This window comes from Cololabis saira, chromosome 19 (assembly GCF_033807715.1).
Source record: "Cololabis saira isolate AMF1-May2022 chromosome 19, fColSai1.1, whole genome shotgun sequence".
Taxonomy (NCBI): Eukaryota; Metazoa; Chordata; class Actinopteri; order Beloniformes; family Belonidae; genus Cololabis; species Cololabis saira.
The window spans coordinates 24376799-24397994 of NC_084605.1; the positions used below are offsets into that span (position 1 = coordinate 24376799).

Genomic DNA, 21196 nt, shown 5'->3' on the forward strand with positions numbered 1-21196 from the left:
GATGTGGTTATTGAAGTGAAACTGACTGTAGAAACAAGGTTAGCTATGAATAAAGACTGTAGCACTGTTCAGCTATTCTTCTCCTGTTTTCTTTAGATATACAAACTGGGTTTTTCACTATTGACTATTCTCCTTAAACCAATCAAAATAGCATTCATTATTAAAGCATTCACCATCATATTTATCTCTATATTTATTTAGCACAGAATGGATGTAGCTAGTGGGCAGCACGGTGGCTTGGTGGTTAGCACTGTTGTTGCCTCACAGGTTCCTGGTTCAACTCCCTGGCCCGGCGGGGTCTTTCTGTGTGGAGTTTGCATGTTCTCCCCGTGCTTACGTGGGTTCCCTCCGGGTACTCCGGCTTCCTCCCACAGTCCAAAAACATGCATAGTAGGTTAATTGATTATTCTAAATTGCCCGTGAGTGTGAGTATGTCTGGTTGTGTGTGTGGCCCTGCGATGGACTGGGGACCTGTCCAGGGTGAACCCTTGTCAACACTGAGTTTACCCTTTTTTAAGTCAGTCGTAGTGTTTTATACATGAATATTATCAGAAACACCCTCCCTCCTGTATCAACCAACACCCTGTCTCCCTGATGGCTAATGATACAATCCAGTGCTCAAATAACCATGTTGTGATAATTTTTTACAGTTTGAACACTAATCCTGCATCAGTGTCTAACTAACATGTCAGTTCTACCGGAAAGATGTATACTTTTGGTCAAACATCTTTCTAGACTACATGATAAGACCGAGATGGCCAAACTGCCAAACCCAAAACTCCAGAATTACCATAGATTAATCCCCTTCTGTTCAAAGAAGCCTCTCAAGGCTCGATTTGTGTTTCTACGTTGCATCTACATAACTCGCCTATGTTTTAGATGCTATTTAAACTTAAACTGGTTCTTTGTTGTTTTGCTCTGTAATTACACCATCAAACACTAGATGTGGGGTTGTGAGGGTTTATTTCTGCCATGCTGAGCTTCCTTTTGTTTACCTTCTTGATGCAGATAGCACAAACAACAGAACAAATGAGGCATATCTTAAGCAAGTTAAGGAGCTTTAAGTAAAGTAACCTTTACTGAGATTACAGCAATTTTCTATATGAGGTTCAAAAATGATGAGGAGGAATGAGTGAATGCAAGTGGACCTGTTGCATTGCCCACGTCTACCCAAAGCGTTGTTGCATTTCTGGGGAGGTGGCTCAGGGAATTATGCAGAGTCGCCAGCTGCAGTGGATGTACGTTGTTAGTTAGACACAGAAGCATGAATCACACTTTAGGTTGTAACCATGACAAGATGAGGTTGAATTCGCTGAAGTGCAAATTGAAGGAGCTCTTAGTACCTCCTTGATTATCTCCTTTAGGAAAGACGAAATCCAACCATTCTTTCCATTTCACATCATAACATACGTTTTGAGGAATAATTTTGGGGTTGCACTTGGAATGCTAGATAGTATTTTTTTCATCCCATATCCCCCTTTTATTTGATTTTGTTGCCTTTTGGTGAAATTGTTTTGTTTTTAATTATTTTTAATAGGACTTCAAATGATGACACTAGTCGATGGGCAACAAATGGACACAAGCACTTTTTGCATGTTGTATTTAATTCTTACAGTAAATGCAGTGTCTTGTTTTATTGGGTTTTTGTTTTTTTAACTCTTAAGAAAAATAATAAATCAATATTTATTTAAAATACATTATATGAAACAGAACAACAATAAGCGTGTACAAGAAAAAGGGAATTCTGGTTTTGTCCATTTTATTAAGAAGTGAACATCTTTAATCACAAATATGTGGACAAAATGTACATATTATATTTCTGTAAAAGTTCTAACAGATGATATACTGATAAAGCACTATCTGAATAATATTCACTGCTCATTTTTTTATATTATACTAAAGTAAAATTGTATATCATTATTAAGAGTACATTGTCCTTGCATAAATATACATGTATTACCCTGTAAAGCAACACATACTTAAATACTTTGCTGTATATATACATATGTATGCATGTGTATGTATATAATATATATTTATGTGGTATTTCTGAAATTAATCCACTATGAGGGGCATTATATTAACAAAAACACTGATCTCTGATAATCTGAAATCTGAAATCGTGAAATAAACTCTGAAATCTTTCTTCATGATTACTTCAATAAAGTTATTTGGTGGATAAAGAAAAAAGTTTTATTCTGCCTCTCTTCTAATTAAATAGTGTAAATAGTGTATCACTGCTTTTATTAGTCTGTACTTTATTTTATGTCTCCTTATTTTTGAAGCCATAAATCAATCATTTTAGATTTAGAATGGTTTGTACCATGCCAGGAGATTTTATATCAGGCAATACACTTCTTTGATAACTGATCTTTTGCACCTTCATAACTCAAGTCCCAATATTGCTGTTTTGGCAAGTTTTGGTTCAGGCGAGACTGAGAAGGTACATTTGCTTATTATAAATATAAGACTTTTTTTTTTTACGATTTTGTTTACAGATCTTCTTAGGATTGTGCAGATTTATGGATTAGTTTCATTTTTCTCAACAGGAAAGTTTATAGATTTACTTATCTTGGTGGCCTTGTGTACCTGGCTGCTACAGTACAGACTATTTAAGTTTCTTGTAGTATGCAGCTGGATTATGTCAACAAATGCTTTTTACTGTTAAGCATGATTTAGTCTGTATAGCGGTTTTGGAAACAATACTATTAGTGTGTTCTGATTTTGTGAAAATGTTGTACACAGTATCCAGAATATGAGCAATGAAAGAATCAGTGGTAGTCGTGAAATAACGACTCTCTGAAACTGATCAGTATACAATCTGGAGTATGACAGCAAATAATTTTTGCTGTTGTAAACAGTGATGCAGTGAAATAAAGAGAAATAAATATACTTATTCATAAGGACAGTCTGCAGCATGTGGTTTAGGGAGATGGCTTATATGATGAAAGACGGCAAATATGAATCAGAATTGTGGGGGGGGGGGGGGGTCAATTTAAAACTCTATTTAAATAATACCACCATGAAGTGACACTGTCAATGAGTGCCCCAGTTTTCATTGTACAGTTGTGCATACTTTTAGGTTTGTAAATATTTGAAGTCAATGACATTAGTTTATCAGAGCTGAACTTTTGAAAAGTGAGGGAATGTTTGTACAAACACTTGCATGTCTTGCGTGGGTAACGCACCAATACCAGGGCCACTAAGTCATTTTCACGTTTTCTGGTGATAAAGAGAAGGAATAGATTAATTTGGCTTTTGCCCTTTAATATTCCACTCCCTCAATCATAAACAATCATACAAGTGACTCCAATATACGCTGTTTTTTTATTGATTTATCTAATTGTTGATATTCTTCTAATATCCTCAATTTATTTTGTAATACTAACTGGATCATCAAAGATCACAACCAGATCTACTAAGTATGGTCTCACCAGAAAGCAGGTAATAGGTAGGTTTGCTCACAACAGTATTGAGAAATTGTAAGATATCTACATATCTTTGACGTGTTATGTGTTTTTGTATACGGCTGTAAATATGTTTATTTCTGCCTCAAAGTTGGACATTTTAATATGGGGGTCAACGGGGATCGACTTGCTTTTGGAGGCAGCTCCTAGTGGCCACTCGAGGAACTAAAACTGTTTATATTGCCATAAAGCGAGACGTTGTATATGAACATTACGTCAACATGTCACGCATTAAAGTCGTTGTGTACTAAGACATAAAACAGAAACTGCATTTTCTTTTAAAACTACATAATGTTTAGTTGTAGTAGGGTTCTGCATACTAGTCTGGTGGTCGTTGATACTACGAAGTATTCAACCATAAAAGCAATCACGCTTCAGCCCAACCTGAAGGGGTTTTAATTTCTGAAACTACTTACGTGACCAACACATTGTGATGGCACAAGGTGAGGTAGACTGATGAGATGACTTAGTGGAAATGTTCCCATAACCTCCTGAGTGTTTTTAGCATTTTGCAGATTGACCACACCCTGCTTTGTGCGTGTGTTTAAGTCTTAACAAAATCAGTATGCACTAGTGCTGTTATGATAGTAATAATCTATGGGTTATTAACTAAATACGTGGCTATTTTGGAATGTGTATACCTTGTGTTGGACATGGTACACAGTTTACACAGCGCGTACTGCAGACTGCATACAGTGTTAATGGTTTATAGTTGTAAGTATGGAACCGAAACTTTGATCTAGTTTGTTGGATACTGTAACACTCATCACCTGTTTACGATTCCGTAAAGTGAAAAAAAGAGAAAAGTTTGCAGTATATGAGGCAAAGTGGCCAGTCACTGGAAACCTTTTCCGAAGGTTTCAGCAATTTTTTTGTATATTGCAGATTTTTTGCCAACTAAATTTTTGCAAAATCAGTACACACTTGCACTGTGGCATGTATTTTGAAAACAACCTTAATCATTTTACAGTTTTTGGACCTTTTATTGTGAAACCTGAAAGTGAGTTTCCCCATTGAGGGAGAAATAAGGATAATCTAATCTAATCTAATCTAATCTGTTGTCCTATGGACTGACACAAGATTTCTCATTCAGTCATCAAACCTGTCCATGGATTACAGTTGAAGGCAGTTAAAGCTGAAGGCATGTAAATCGTTAAAGTAATATACTGTATTTTTAATCTACGGAGAGAGTTTTTACATTGTACATTTTCACACTCGGGCAAATGCTGATGGAATTCAGTGTCGATTATAACATCTTGTGAGTTGGTGCAGAAAGGATTGTATTACGTAAGGCATGAAGTCGTATTAAAAGTTAAGACGTTAAGAGTAACTAAGCACCACGCAGCTTGTCTGAGCTGCAAAACTGCGTTGCTCAGGATCTTTCTGGGTCTCATGCTAAAGTCCGTACTCGTGTCCAGTTCTTGGCCAATAAACAGATCTGCTCTAATTCATAAGCAAACACAGATTTTCTATGTTAGGCTATCAAGAAAGTTGTCATAGAAACAGAGAAGAAGGCAGCTTATTCACCATTAAATCCAGATAAAAAGAAAAAAAAAAACAAAGTAGCGTAAAACCTCTTGTTCCTGCACTCAGAAAGCCGACGTGCTTTCCCTCTTTTTCACCCCAATCTGATCCTGCCTGTATTTTAAGAAGGCTTTGCTGCTTTTCCACACACTGTGTAATCATGTCACCCGTGGAGCGACCCAGACATGACCCCTAAAGCCACCGAGAACACCAGAATACACCACCAGAAGCTTTCATAACAGGCAAGGAAGTTAGAGGAGGGAGAAGTGAAGTGAAAGTTTCTGTCTGCCTTCAAGCTCTGAATATAAATCAAAAACTGAGATGGTGTATTTTAACACTTTGGCAAATTATGCACACGGCACATCCAGCCTAAACGAGGTTAAAGTGTAATTTTGTGTAACACCGATCTGTATCAGTTGCATTTTTACATAAAGTACAAGGCTTTTTCTCTGCACATCCATTTACAAATTTTATGTTGTACGCTTTTGTCTGATGTCTGAAGCAGTAAACTTAATGCGATTAAAGGTTTATTGAGGATGAAAGCCTCTTATACTGATGTTGCTGTCCGAAAAACCGAGGACAATGATGTTTTCCCCCCAACGAAAATCCTCCAATTCTCGACACAGACGCATGAACTAGCGCAGCCGGGAGAAAGGGAGCAATAAGATAGTGCTTCTCCATCAGGAAGAGTGGATCAAGACTTCTGTGATGGCGCCACACGCCTCACCGCTACCTTGGGTGCTTATCTTGTGTACTTTTTACGTAAACTCGTCGTTCCAGCCGGCACTGGTATTAGAAATGGCCGAGATTCTTTTGGAGAACTACTGCTTCCCTGAAAACTTGGTTGGGATGCAAGAAGCCATCCAACAAGCCATCAACAGCGGGGAAATCCAGCAGATTTCCGACGAGAAGAACCTGGCAGCTGTGCTCACAGTTGGAGTGCAAGGAGCCCTCAATGATCCACGGCTGACTGTGTCATATGAACCCAATTTTGTCCCAGTCATGCCACCGATCCTGCCATTGCTCCCGAAAGACCAACTGATCCGGCTGGTGAGAAACTCTTTCAAGGTGGACATATTGGAAAACAACATTGGTTATTTACGAATAGACCAGATTATCGGGCAAGAGACGGCTGCAGAGCTTGGATCCCTGCTGCAGGAAAACATCTGGGACAGAATTGCGTGGACATCCTCATTAATCTTTGACCTGAGGTACAGTACAGCGGGAGCGCTCTCTGGAGTTCCTTTCATCGTTTCCTATTTCTCAGATCCTGGGACCCTCATCCATATTGACACCGTATATGACAGGCCTTTGAATACAACCACGGAGCTGTGGACTGTGCCGACAATAATGGGGGAACGATATGGACAGAAGAAGGATGTGGTCATTTTGACGAGCAGGCGCACCATTGGGGCTGCTGAGGCAGTTGCTTATACACTGAAAAACCTTAAGAGGGCAATCACTGTCGGAGAAAGGTCTGCGGGTGGGTCAGTGAAAGTTCAAAAGATTAAAATAGCTCAGTCCAACTTTTACATAACACTTCCTGTTGCAAGATCTGTCAGTCCAGTAACGGGCCAGAGCTGGGAAGTGAGTGGCGTTTCTCCGACAGTCCACGTCGTATCCAAGGAAGCTCTCACGAAAGCCAGATCTCTGTTGGCTGTGAGACACGCCATTCCAAAGGTTGTGCAAAGTATCTCCGACATAATAAAAGGGTTTTATGCTTTCACCGACAGGGTCCCAGCACTTTTGGAACATTTGCAGTCAGCAGATTTATTCTCCGTCGTATCTGAGGAAGATCTAGCCTTCAGACTCAACCAGAACCTCCAGACTTTGTCCGAAGACCCTCGACTGGTGATTAAATACATGCAGGACAGTTCTGCCATCGCAGAGGAGGACGCAAAGCTTAATAAAGTACCAGACGATGTGGGATTATTAAAGGCACACATTGATAAAGTGTTTAAAGTGGAAATTTTACCAAATAATACTGGTTATCTTCGCTTTGACAAGTTAGTTGAGACATCTGCAGTGGCTAAACTAGAAGAACTCATGGCTCAAATGGTATGGGAACCCCTCAAAGATACAGATAATCTGATTATTGACCTACGCTATAACACTGGAGCATCCTCTGATTCTCTTGAATTTATACTCTCTTATTTGTATGACTCTTCCCAAAAGCATCACTTTTTTACAATTTATGATCGGATCCAGAACACGACAACAGAACACGACTCTCTGCCCAAAATGACCGGCCCAACCTATGGATCGAAGCGTGGAGTGTACGTGTTAACGAGCTACTACACTGCGAGCGCAGGGGAAGAGTTCGCTTACCTGATACAGTCCTTAAATCGTGGCACGGTCATTGGAGAAATTACATCTGGTACCCTGATGCACTCAACGACATTTCAGCTGGAAGGAACTAAGGTTGCTGTAACTGTTCCCTTCATAAACTTTATAGACAACAATGGTGAATACTGGCTGGGAGGCGGCGTGGTTCCCGATGCCATTGTGTTAGCTGAAGAAGCCGTGGACCACGTGCACGAAATTGCTGACTTCCACAGAGGGCTCAAGTCCCTCATCGGGGGAATCGGGGAACTGCTGGAAAAATACTACGCAATCCGTGAAGTTGCTCTACGGGTAAGCAAGGTGCTGTTCAGGAAATGGGAGGAGGGATTATACCGCTCAGTGGTTGACTTTGAATCGTTGGCGTCTCAGCTGACAGCAGATCTCCATGAGAATTCTGGTGATCACCGGCTCCACGTCTTCTACTGCGATGTCGAGCCTGAGCCACGTCACAACGTCCCCAAGATCCCCACGGCAGAAGAGGTTGGATTTATAATCGATGCTCTGTTTAAAGTTGAACTTTTGCCAGGCAACATCGGCTATTTAAGGTTCGACATGATGGCGGACGTAGAAGTCATAAAAGCCATCGGGCCTCAGCTCATAACATCAGTGTGGAACAAGATAGTGAATACGGATTCCCTCATAATTGACATGAGGTACAACACTGGGGGATATTCAACAGCGATTCCCCTCTTGTGTACTTACTTCTTTGATGCTGAACCTTTGCGTAATCTTTACAACGTTTTCGACCGCACAACAGACACCTTGATTGAAGTTATGACACTGCCCCACATAAGAGGTCAAAGATATGGATCCTCTAAGGACCTCTTTATCCTCACCAGTCACATGACTGGGTCAGCAGCAGAAGTCTTCACTCACACTATGCAGGAACTGAAAAGGGCCACAGTTGTTGGGGAGCCAACAATTGGAGGCTCTTTGTCCAGTGGGACATACCAGATCGAGGACAGTGTTCTGTACGCTTCCATACCTAACCAAGTTGTCATCAGTGCCATCACTGGAAAAGTGTGGGGTTTTTCTGGAGTTGAACCTCATGTCTTTGCCCAGGCGAATTATGCTCTCCCAGCAGCACAAAGAATCATAGCAGCGAGGCTGTTGGGGAAAGAGCAAAGCAAATAGCATGGTATGCTAATTTAACTTCAAACTGATTCGATCATTTTCCACCTCACTGTAAAAGTTTATGTGTGGTCTCGATCCTTTGTGTCACAGAAATGTCAACACATCAGTCATTTGCTGTCAGTGTGGTTTTGAATTTTAGTATCAGCCGTGACCACCCACTTTGTGAAAGTTCTCTGTCATGAAATGGGTCTGGTATCTTTCTCATCAGGAATGACTTCCACTGGTACAAAACATACCAAACCAATCACAACAAGGCAGGCGATGACTCGTACTGGAGTATCCAAGAGCCCCGACTACACCTTTGTCTCTCAGACTGGTTGTATGCTTATCCAATAGTGTCCAGGAGCAGTTCTGTCTGTGTCCTTTTGGTGCTGGTTCCTGGAAATCAAAGTGAAACCCAGATGAGCCAGACTAACTCTTTTTTAAGAGCCTGGGCATCCAATCGTTTTCCTTTGATTACGTAAGAAAAAAGAATAATTGCAGACCATTACTCTTATTTACTAGTACTATTTACAAGTCTTTTCTTATTTCTAAATACAAATGTAATTCTAAAATACTACTAATGCACTGAATCCTATTGCTGAAGGGAATTCAAAGATTGTGTGAGAGATCTTTTCTGAAGCTTTTGTCTTTTTTGCTATTTTACCTAAAGATTTCTCCCTCCCAACATTTGACTGTGGATATTGTCCTATGATCTCTAAACTGACATTCAAACTAGCAAAATAAATAAATAAAGAAGAAAAAGGAAATGTACAGAAACACTTTGAAATACACTTTAAAACAGTCAAATCCTATCAAACATTAAGCTTTATTTATTTATTGACATGTAAAGGTTTTACTTGCTGTGTCTCTGTGTGATTCCCAGTGTAATTGCATTCCAAACGTCGTGTATTTGAGAACATGTCCCGTTGACTGTCATGTGGAGTCCTTGTAAGTGTTTTTAGGTAGTTCCTGTCTACTTTTGAGGTCGCTGTCATTGATGGCAGAGGTTGTTTTTTGTTTTTTAAACTTAACAGGATTTACCAGCAGAGGGCGCAAGTACCAAACAAACCTAAATGGCTCCTCCAGATCATCTCCCTCCAAACCTGTTAAGAAATGTATGAAATTTTAAAAAAGAATTCAGTTTCTGGGATCTTATTAATGAAAATATTCTTGTTTGACTTTGAAAAATCATGTTAACTCAGTTTCTTTTCAAAAACTGATGAGTTCCACTATAGCATTTTATTTCTAATTTCATCTTCAGTAGACCATCCTGCCCATATTTGACTATGGCGACACCATCGACAGGATGGCACCACAACTGGACACTCCCCACCATTCAGCCATCCGTTTTGCTACAGGTGCTCCTTTCACATCCCACCACTTCAACCTGTATAAACTGGTGAACTGGACATCCCTCCACATCTGACTCTTATACAAATCCATACTTGGCTTAACACCCTCTTATCTTTCTTCCCATCTGCACATCTCTCACTCCGTTTTCAACCAACGATCTAGCAAATTTGTCAAATTTGCTGTCCCCAAAGTCCGTACCAGCTTGGGACCGTTTTGCTGTAGCCGATGATTAGAACAATTTACAAAAACACTCTCAAACTCACTGTCTTCTCTTTCCTTGATTTAAAAAAAAATTTGTTACACATTATTGTCGACTCCTGCACCTGTTGAACATGCCTACTTGCTGTGCCTCATTGTTTAATGTTTTATTGTATTGAATTTACTTTTAATTTTTGTCTGTTATTGTAACTTGTTTTATGTTCTAGGGACCCCCTCTCCGTTTCCCCCTCAAGGAGCCTTTGCTCTTTGGCCTCAGGCCGCATTTGTAAATAAGAACCTATTCTTGCCTGATGAATAAAAGTTTAATAAAAAATAAATAATACATTCAATGTGGTCTGAAATTCATTTATATCCCCAATATGTATAAAGACACCAATAATCTGGATTTTACCCAGGAGCAGTGAATCTTTTCCTCGTACCTAATCCCTGTCTGGATATGTCCTCGTTATAAAACTGCTCTCAGACAGGTAGCTGTCCAGACTACTTTTCTGTAAATTTAAGCCCTGAATCTCCTTCTTGTAACTACACCTACGGTGCCGGCTTGTTATTTGTCTTACAGAAGCATTCAGGTAATACGATTAGAGGTTTATTGTGGCGCTAATCCTCTTACGAATGCATTAACAGCAGCCTTGCTGCCAAAAACAGTGCCATTTGTCAAAGAGCCTTTTGGAAGAAGGAGGTTCGGCTCGCTCGCTCCTACTTCCAATCTAACTGCTGTAAAATTGACAAAAATGGCAAAGGCTCTCTTTCTGGTGGCATCTCTGCTAATTCTGGGGGATGTTTCCTTTTTGCACGCCTCATTTCCCCCCAGCATTATTAGTGACCTGGCAAAAATCGTCATGGACAATTATTGCTCACCAGAGAAACTGGCAGGGATGAAGGAGGATATTGGAGAGGCTCACTCAAACACAGAAGTCCTCAACATGCCAGATGCCGACGAACTCGCCAGCATTTTAAGTGAAGAAGTTGGGACCACAGTCAGTGATCCACGCGTGAAGGTCTCCTATGAACCAAACTATGTTCCTGCGGTTCCCCAGCAGTTGCCTCCTCTTCCTCCTGAGCAGCTCGTCGCCGTCCTCCAGAGCTCCATTAAACTAGACATCCTGGAGGGCAACATTGGCTACCTGAGAATTGACCACATCCTCGGGGAGCATGTCGCTGAAAAGGTTGGCCCTTTGCTTTTAGACCTGGTCTGGAATAAGCTCCTGCCCACCTCAGCTCTGATCTTTGACTTGCGTTACACCGGCAGTGGGGACATCTCAGGTATCCCGTACATCGTTTCGTACTTCACCGAAGCCGAGCCTCTCATTCACATCGACAGCGTTTACGACCGTCCCTCAAACACCACCACTAAGTTGATGTCTATGCCGACACTGCTGGGCCAGAGGTACGGCGTGATCAAGCCTTTGATCCTCCTCATCAGCCAAAACACCAAGGGCGTCGCCGAAGATGTTGCCTACTGCCTCAAGAACCTGAAGAGAGCCACACTCGTGGGTGAGAAAACCGCTGGGAGTTCACTGAAACTCGATAAAATCAAAGTAGGCGACACTGACTTCTACGTCACCGTGCCGACTGCAAAGTCCATCAACCCTATAACGGGCTCCAGCTGGGAGGTCACGGGCGTGTCACCGCACGTGGAAGTCGACGCAGAGGATGCCCTCACCACTGCCGTCAAGATCGTCAGCCTACGTGCCGAGGTTCCAGCCATCGTTGAGGAGTCGGCGACCCTCATCGCCAACAACTACGCCTTTGAGAGTATTGGGATCGATGTCGCAGAAAAGCTGAAAGAGACCCTGGCAAATGGTGAGTTCAACATGGTTGTGTCCAAGGAGGATCTGGAGACGAAGCTCACAGCCGAACTCATGAAGCTCTCTGGAGACAAGAGCCTGAAAGTCGGCAGCACTACCCAAGGCCTACCTCCAATGGTAAGACACTTTCTGATGTGGTAAGATCATTGCCTTTTATCTTGCACATCACAAATTTAAAAAATGAAGAGGCGAAGAAGCATAGTTCATGCAGGAAATATCATGAATCTCTAAATTTCCTATGACTGCACATGAGAGGCCAGTACAAATGCTGAACAAGTGTTCACTCTCCTCTGCAGGATTATACTCCGGAGATGTACGTGGAGCTGATCAAAATCTCCTTCCACACCGATGTCTTTGAAAACAACATCGGCTACCTGCGTTTCGACATGTTTGGCGACTTTGAAGAAGTGAAGCCCATTGCCCAGATCATTGTTGAGCATGTCTGGAACAAAGTGCTCAACACAGACGCTTTGATCATTGACCTCAGGTCGGTAATCATATTCACACTGGGAGTCAGTGTTGATTCAAAACCCCATGTCCACTTTGGTTTATAAAGCATGAAGCTTCTAAAGCTCATTAGTTCCCATTGTCCATAACTAAGTGTAGAGAATTTAGCTGATCAAAGAGCATGATGCTGAATTTCTTGCTGTTTATCATTTGAATTTGCAGGAACAACCTCGGCGGGCCAACGACAGCCATCGCAGGCTTCTGCTCTTACTTCTTCGATGGAGGCAAGGAGATTCTGCTGGACAAGCTCTATGACAGACAGTCTGGCACCACCATAGAGCTCCTCAGCCTAGCTGAGCTCACAGGTAAGAAGAAAAAAAAATACCATTGTGTTTCATTGATTTTGTGCCAATACATGTATTTTATTTGAAACCAGTTAATTTGCTTTAAATTAGTAGTCAAATTGGTTTGTCTCTATAATAAGCTTCCAAAAACCCTCTGACGGAAGTGAAGAGGTTTATCAGAGTTTATTTTTTTTTATAAATTGCTCAACTGGCCCTGGTGAGTTGGCTCAAAGTTCTCTGGATGTATTAACATTCTTTTGTGTTACTATTAAAAGGTCTCTCTGTGTGGAAAGCAGTTTTTTTTCATTATAAATCTGACTATTGTTCAGAATTGCACCTCAGCTTCAACTCAAGATTTTCTTTTACATAATCCATTGACGTAATCATACAATCATCCATGAGTCTTTCACATTATCCACTAATCACCTCCCCAACCCTGTGATTCCTTCATCTCACCCTCCTGTTCAGGCCCAAGGTACGGCTCCAAGAGAAGCCTCATCATCCTGACCAGCGGAGCAACCTCTGGTGCTGCAGAGGAGTTTGTTTACATCATGAAGAAGCTGGGCCGCGCTATGATCATTGGAGAGACCACTGCTGGGTCTTCCCACCCACCAACGACCTTCCAGGTCGGCGAGAGTGACGTCTTCCTGAGCATCCCCACGGTCCACTCGGACATTACAGCCGGGCCGGCCTGGGAGGGAGCCGGCATCGCACCTCACATTCCCGTCCCAGCCGACGCTGCCCTCGACACGGCCAAGGGCATGCTCAACAAGCACTTGGTCGGTAACCAGTAAATCATGTCCTGAGCAAATCAGGGGAGACGCCTTTTCACACTTGCTTTGTCAGCCAGAGGGTCTCATAGGCTTCCTTTAAGAAGTGAACAATATAGGTTCAGTACAAAGTGTAATCTGTTATTATTACCTAAGCCTTCTCGTTGTAATATGTTTGCAACATAGAGTAAAGATTTTACTCTGTTTTCTGTAGCTTCGGGCCTGTTAAGAGTTACTTTGATTTAAAAAGCTAAGACAATTCGATTGTGAAGAAAGTTTGGTAAAGAGACATAAAATAAGAATGAAGCATACACAAATATATTTTCAAACAGGGGTTTGCTTCTCATTTGTTATGCTGGATGTTTAGAATAGCAGCCTATGAAAGAATTTGTTAGTCAGTTATGACCTCATGCAATGTGGATGGAAAATGCTATATCTGTATGCAGTAAAGCTCAAGCCATGTGGACCTACCTGGGTTGTATCAATTCCAGTGGTGAGACACAAAAATAAAAAGACAACTGAAAGATATAATTGAGAGGGTGCTGGTGTCATTTTTTTTTTATCCTGATAGGTATTGCACAGATACCAGGTCTTTTTCAAACTTTTCATGGTAGGAATTTAAAACAATCCATCTACATCATTTCAGATGCATCCAATTAAATACCTCAAATAATACCCCGAAACATGGTTAAAGATGTTTTCCCAGTGGCCTCCAATAAACAGTTTCTATTCAAACCCAAAGCAGAACATCTAGCTAATGGTTGTGAAATTGATAACCTGATGTGGATTAAGGCATCGAGGAATTAGAGCCTCTGTTTTACGCAGAACAAGAAACTGATATATGACATACAGAGCTGATTTTTGCTATGGGCAATGTGGGCGAGCGCCCAGGGCGCAATCTTTGCCCAGGATGTAAATCTAGCCAGAATGGCTTCAGATGACATGTATATCTAAATCTGTGACATAAAGAACTTCATGAGACTTCATGAGAGGCTGAGGTTTCTGATATAAACTACAAAGTTCAGAAAGCATCACTTCAGTGAAGGTTAAAATTGTGTTAAATGGGGATAAAGGGTGAAGAGTAGTAGATGACGTTGGATCTAAATCTGTCTTTGTGGTATTGACAGTGTGAAGACAAGTTTGCTCCAAAGCTTCAAGGAATATGGTTCTCTGGTTAGTTTACAAATTAGAGGGGACATACGAGCAGATCCCAGATTAGTTAGGCAAATATTTGGCTTTAGCTTAAACGTAACTTCAAATCCCTCATCAGTGTAAATCGTTAGAACTTCCTCTGAGAATCGCTGCTCATGCACTCTGGGGAAATAGCGGCAACACTAGTGAAGCCAGTTTCAAAGGACCACCAATTTGTCAAGAAGTTTCCAGTCCGACCACCTCAGTTTAAGAGCAGTGGCGGTGGAAATATTATGGTTTAGGGTTGCTTTGTTGTCTTTTAGGCAGGGTAGACATTGATTTACCTCTAAATTTGTTTTAATTTCAGAGTACATGGTAGAAAAAACAATGTCTTCATTGCAGTTGGACCTGAAATGGATCTTGTTGCAGGGTAATGACCCAAAGAATTAATTCCTCTGCTCTTTCATACAGAGAATTAGTCAAATTCCTTTGGATTCAACATTTATTTCCAGTACCAAAAGACGCAGAACAAACTGTCTTTGAATTCCTGTGGATAAGCAAACAACCAATCAGAGAAGGGAGGTGAGTAGTAGCAGGGCAACAACCCTAAAATGTATGAACTCCATCAACAGAAGACATTCAAAATAGTGATGCTGAAAAACATGTATAGCTCCATGGAGATATTAGCAATTCTGCATCTGTCTTAGTTGTTTTGAGTAGCGGCACTCAGATACTACTGTATAAACCCCACCGCACCTAGGGATGGGAATTGATAAGATTTTTACGATTCCAATTCCATTTTCGATTCTGCTTAACGATTCGGTTCTTTATCGATTCTCATTTGGAACAAGGGTTAAGGTTGCATGCTGTGTACGCAAATGTTTTTGCATGTTGGTAGTATTTCCTCCCTTTGACAAAATATCCTGTTGGCAAGTATTGCAAGTTGCCCTGTTGCCGTCTTTTTTAATGAAATGTAACCAGACTTTCGAGAATTTGTATCGCTTGGGCGCCATGTTTACTATCGACTACTACGCAACGTGGATAAGCTAGACAACGTGCGTGATGATGTCATTCATGCCCACTGGGATCAAAAAGGGAACAATTCCAAGGAATTGAAACACTGGGAACTGGTTCTGAACTAGAACCGGTTCTCAATTCCCATCCCTAGCCGCACCGCTGCAATTAGTTCAGTATGATATGTACAGGTGGAAATTGGTATGAACGCGAGGGATACCTGAGAGTGTTTTTGAGAAGTGAATAGTTGGGGCCATAAGCTAGTTTACTAGTGAATGGTTTGAGGTATTTGACATATAGAATACCGTACCAAGGTTCTGGACATCAGAACTCAGAATGACAAAAAACTTAAGCTATGTCCATGCATCCAACTTCATCCACTTATCTGGGGCCGGGTCATGGGGGCAGCAGTCAGAGCAGAGATGCCCAAACCTCCCTCTCCCCAGACACTTCCAGCTCTTCTGGGGGGATTTCCAGGCCAGCCGAGAGTCTTCCCCGGGGTAAAACATGCCTAGAACACCGCTCTAAGGAGGCGTCCAGGGAGCATCCGATACAGATGCCCAAGCCACCCCAGCTGGCTTCTCTCGATGTGAAGGAGCAGCGGTTCTACTCCGAGCTCTTCACCACATCCCTAAAGGAGCGTCCAGCCACTCTGCAAAGGAAACTCATCTCGGTTTCTTGTTTCCGCAATCTTGTCCTTTCGGTCATTAACCAAAGTTCAGGACCATAGGTGAGTGTGGGACCGTATATTGACCACTAAATTAATTAGTTTAATACGTCTCATCTCTACCCTTTTTTCTTTTTCTGTCTGTGCATCATCATTTTTCTTTAATCATATGCATCCGGAAAGTGTCTGATGATTACTGTCATGTTTCATGTTCATTTTTTGAGTATCAAGGGCCAGTATTTTAATGCAGCACTTGTAAAAAAAATCAGTATCGATTCAGACTCCTCAGAAGTGGACTAACAGTTAATGTGGATGTGCCAAACTACATATTTGAACGTTTATGAAGGTGGTTTATGGTTTATGGTTTATGGTTTATGAAGCGGAGAAAGCTTACAAAGACAAAGGGCCACCTCCGGTACAGTTCCTGGAATGGGGGCTGGCTCCAAAAGTCTGTCACTTTCTATTAATCATCACGTTAAAATATCCAACTGTACAGCAGAAAATAAACATACAGTCTGGTATCAAGAAGTTTTTGGTCTCCATATCTAGATTTAACATGCATGACAACAGTAACAGCACCTTTTTTTAATGCACCTCATCAGGTAAAACTACATCACAGCACAAATTAGGACTGTGTTATATTCTATGGTGTCAAATGAAAGTATCACAGAAAAGCATTGTTTGAAGTTTGTTGGTGTAAAAAACTAATTAAAGATCTTCCATTGTTTTACTATGGAGCTGAAAGCTACATCTCACAAGCCATTGGCTCATCTGTGTGTGAGGGGCGGGTCTTACTAATTGAAGCCCAGTTGACCAATCATTAGAAAACTATATAGGCGTCATCATAGAAGAGTTTGTCCAGTTCCTTTCAGTGTTGCCAACTTAGCGACTTTGTCGCTAGATTTAGACTTTTCAGACCCCATAGCGACTTTTTGTTCAAAAAAGCGACTAGCGACAAATCTAGCGACTTTTTCTGGTGTTATTGGAGGCTTATCTGGTGGGCAGAGCAGAGCAGAGAGGAGACCCTCACCAATCCGCGTCCAGACTGCAAATGAAATGCGCTTGCGCAAAGCCGCCGCTGGCTTGCAGAGCGGGATGTAAATGTAAACGTTTCTTTTTTCTTTTGGGTCACTTTGCCGGTCCCGAGACCGGATAAAGGAGGAGGGTTGGTTGTAGAGCTAGCAATTTCACCCTACATAACAATCTTTTGATTAAATTTGCTGTTATAACATTTAACAATACAGGACAAAACTGATGTGTGTAATGTGGATCTAGACAAAGCATTAAAATCATTAAATGTTGTTAATGTTGAAATTATTTTTGTACATTTGTAGTTCTAAACATATTCAGGGTGTTTTTTACTCACTTTTGTCTCTCCCACGACGTTATTCCTCTCTCCTACAGCGTCCATTACAGTTATATGCAAATTGCCAATTATGCAAATTAGGCGATGACGTCATTTAGCGACTTCTAGCGACTTTTGGGACAGCCAATAGCTACTTTCCTTACTGAGGAGTTGGCAACACTGGTTCCTTTAGTCTACAACTTCTAACAGTATAAAAAAGAGAGAGGTCCAGAAAGTTGTAATGGAAGTACTACAGAAAAATGAACAAATATGTTTGGTGTAAAGACGTAAAGATACAATGATGTTCATTACAGCCTGTGTCATCATCCCATCCTGTGTGACCCATTATTCCCCATGAAATGCGCCACTCTGCCACGTGAGGGAGGTGCAAAATGGGCTCCTGACCCAGTTTTGGTCTCTCTCTCCTCCTCAAGATGAAATATGAAACCTGCTCCGCTTCAGTCAAGCCAGTCCCCCAGGCTCCCAGTTCCTCCAGTGCCAAACACTGCTCCACAAAACACACATCTATTCAGCGTTTTTCAGAACTGCATCACTTTTCAGATTTTTGTCAGGGGGAAGGTTTCACATTTTTGTCATCAAACCACCCAGCACACTATTTTATAACGTCCTCAGCTGACCGGATTTCGGATTTGTTTGTTGTCTGATTTGTTTTTTTTCCTACATGTGGAGTCAGAGCAATCCAAAAACGCGTTTTTCCCTCTTGATCAGTCCCTGAAAGACAAAGTAACTCTCCAGCTGGCATTGTGACCAGGATGCGGGTAGCTGTGACTCTCAACTGAGCATCCTCTCTTTTGTCTTTGTTTCAGTCTCTGCATCCCCACTTTTTCTATCTATCACTGGGATGTAGAAAAGGAAATAACACTTAGGAGCGACGTTGTTGTTTTTATTTGATCGTTTCCCACCAAGGAATAAGGTTTTTCCAGCGAAGACAGGTCATGGCGAGGTTTTTGTGCAACACGAGGCTGGTCCTGGCGTTGTTGGGATTACTGCTGCTCTCTCCTCTATCATCCCGAGCGGAGCCGGAGCTGCAGGAGGAGGAGGAGGAGGAGGAGAGCTCCTGCCAGGGCGCCTTTGACCTCTACTTTGTCCTCGATAAGTAAGTGAAAACAGCCTGCCCTTGTTTATGTCCACAAAGACACCAGCAATAGCAATAAGACATGAGTATAGCGTAGAACAAGTATGCAAAACATGTCGAAATAAATGAACATCTGCATTCAAGTTTGGTGATGGGGCTTCTAACGTCGGCTTTATGGTTTTTTTTTTTTTTAATGTGTTTTGCTTTTATAGAATAAAAATGAAATAATTTACGTTCACATTGAAGTAAATAATAAACGAAATTCGAATTCTGTAGACTAATTTTAACAAGCCGAAGTTAGTTTTTGATTCGATTGTTACGGGTAAAATTAAATAAATTAAACAAAACTTTACAACATTTTTGGCAGATGTTTATTCTAATACGGATTTCATTTGCGAGCGGTCTGCCTAATATGTAAGACGCGCTTTGTCATGAACCGTAAGGACATTGAGAGTATAATGACGTGTTTAATGAGTAATTAGATTCCTTCTTTAATGTCGAATCGGAAGCGAACTTCAGCATCGTTTGGCATCGCGCGCGTGAATGCTGAATAAGCAAAAAGAGAAGTGGGAATATCTTGGTGCAACAGTTAATTTCTCTAAGTTTTAAACCCCATCTGTCACCAATTTGTTTTTATTTATGTGGCAAGATAAGAAAATCCCTCTTTAAAAAGAGGTAAATGGACCATGTTAAATTGACTTTTCTTTTCTTTCTTTCTTTCTTTCTTTAATTTTTTTAAACTCAGTGACTTCTCGCTGTCCACTATTTCATTTCCACTCTCAGTCCGCCCACATAGGAAAATGCTGTGGTTATGTGACATCTTAGTGCTGGACTTCCGCAGCTGGAGAGAAATAAAATGTCAGAGAAAAACCAGGAGAAACCTCTGGAGTCCCTGCCCTCTTCCCTCTCTGTCCTCTGACATACAGCTTCGTCTTGCATCTCACTTTACATTCATTTTAAAGACTGAAATAGTCACTATGATTCCTGTAAACAAGCTTATATATAATCATATAGCATTAATCCAAAAAACCTGATGCTAACTCGCTATTTGTGCTGTTTACAGTTTTACATTGGTGAATACCTGTCTGAAAACCTTGTCCCAAGATGTCTTAGACAAGATGTTACCATTCACATTGGACTTCAATATGCCATGGAGGGATAAGTGAAAAATACATAAAAACAAAAACTCCATAAAGTAAATGAAAGTTGATAATCTTACAATAGTTTTCTATGGAGCTGAAAGCAACAGGTGTCCTAGTTCATGACCCTGTGCAACTAATACTCAACAACCAACAGTTCATTTGCATTTGAGAGGCAGATCTTACAAATCGGCTAATTAAAAACAGCACAGCAACTATCCATATGTACCGTTTTATATGGAGTTCAGTTAAATTGCCGACTAGTTGACACTCATTTATGAACCGAACAAAGGGGGTGAATTCTTTGAAGTCTTTTTAATTGCTCATAGCCCAAGCTTTGCTATGGCCAACCCTCAGGCAAACTCCCACACCTACCCAGAACTCTGCCCAGGATAATAATGACATTATATGATTGCAAATTATTGGGAGCAAATCCTAGAGTTGGTAGTTTTGAGAGAGTTTTCTTCCTGTTGGATCGTTTTTTGCTTTCCACAGTCGCCTTGTGCTCAGGCTGGTTTCCTTAGGCAGTTTGTTTTGGTCTTGTATGGATTGGACTTATTTGGAAAGGGTGCAATTGTATTGTTGAAGTGCCCTTAGATGACATTTGTCGTGACTTGGCGTTATATAAATAAAGCTGAATTGAACTGAACTAAATTAAATAGACACTAAATGACACCAACCTGAGCAATTCAAGTTTGTGCATTTGTAGAAAAGAATCCTCAACAAATGCAAAATGTGATTTGACTTTGGAAAGGTCCTGGAACGGTCCAGGGGGGAATGTTGGCCCTGCTAGAGGATCTGGCTGCTATAACAAGATGAATACTGACAAGATGGTGTAATTATACAATCATCTACACCAGTGCAAGTAGTTAATGATGAATGAACTAATAACATCAACATAAAATGGAAATATGGAGCAGACATCAGTACGTGTAATCCTGTTTTTCATTTAACTCAACTCAGAAATAACATTATATAACATTTTTGTTACCTACTGTGATTTGATCTAAATGGAAGTGAATAAGAGTAACTTTAGATACTCAGGAAACTAAGGGGTTACTCTTTGTTTATACAACATGATAGAGCATAACCACCCTCAGCTGCAGAAATATTTGTGAAGTCATCTAGCCTCAAATCTTCTTTCAGCATCCAGGTTCACGGTGGACGCCGCTGCACGGAAATCAGAACAGAAAACTTTACTTCTCTCTTCTTTTGGCCTCCTGTTTTGTTTAGTTTTTTTTATGTAGGACTTATTATGGCTGGGATTTAAAGAAAACCCCTACCTCAGCTCTTCTCCTCCCTCTCACGCCACTGGAGCGACGCCAGAAGTGGGGAGGAGGAGGAAGAGGAGGAGGAGGAGGGGGGGGGAGAAGGAGGAGGGGAACGAGGGAGCACAGGAAGCAACAGCATCTT

At 41.2% G+C, this 21196-nt stretch overlaps 3 protein-coding genes across 3 annotated transcripts in view; all 3 read left to right on the forward strand.

Annotated features, from left to right (window-relative positions):
• The first annotated feature begins 5624 nt into the window (after window positions 1-5624).
• LOC133419279 (retinol-binding protein 3-like) lies at window positions 5625-10308 on the forward strand. Its single transcript, XM_061708355.1, has one exon. The coding sequence runs from the start codon at window positions 5700-5702 to the stop codon at window positions 8466-8468; it is 2769 nt and encodes a 922-aa protein (XP_061564339.1). The 5' UTR covers window positions 5625-5699; the 3' UTR covers window positions 8469-10308.
• Window positions 10309-10656: 348 nt separating this feature from the next.
• Window positions 10657-13904, forward strand: LOC133419280 (retinol-binding protein 3-like). The gene is made up of 4 exons (XM_061708357.1): window positions 10657-11947; window positions 12127-12317; window positions 12500-12642; window positions 13090-13904. Exons 1-4 carry the CDS (start codon window positions 10754-10756, stop codon window positions 13413-13415), a joined length of 1854 nt encoding a protein of 617 aa, XP_061564341.1. The 5' UTR covers window positions 10657-10753; the 3' UTR covers window positions 13416-13904.
• A 4150-nt stretch (window positions 13905-18054) lies between these two features.
• antxr1c (ANTXR cell adhesion molecule 1c) overlaps window positions 18055-21196 on the forward strand; it is a 51781-nt gene continuing 48639 nt past the window's right edge. Inside the window, exon 1 of the mRNA XM_061707965.1 lies at window positions 18055-18665. Coding sequence (XP_061563949.1) covers window positions 18505-18665 — 161 coding nt within the window. The 5' untranslated portion in view covers window positions 18055-18504. The remainder of the gene's footprint in view (window positions 18666-21196) is intronic.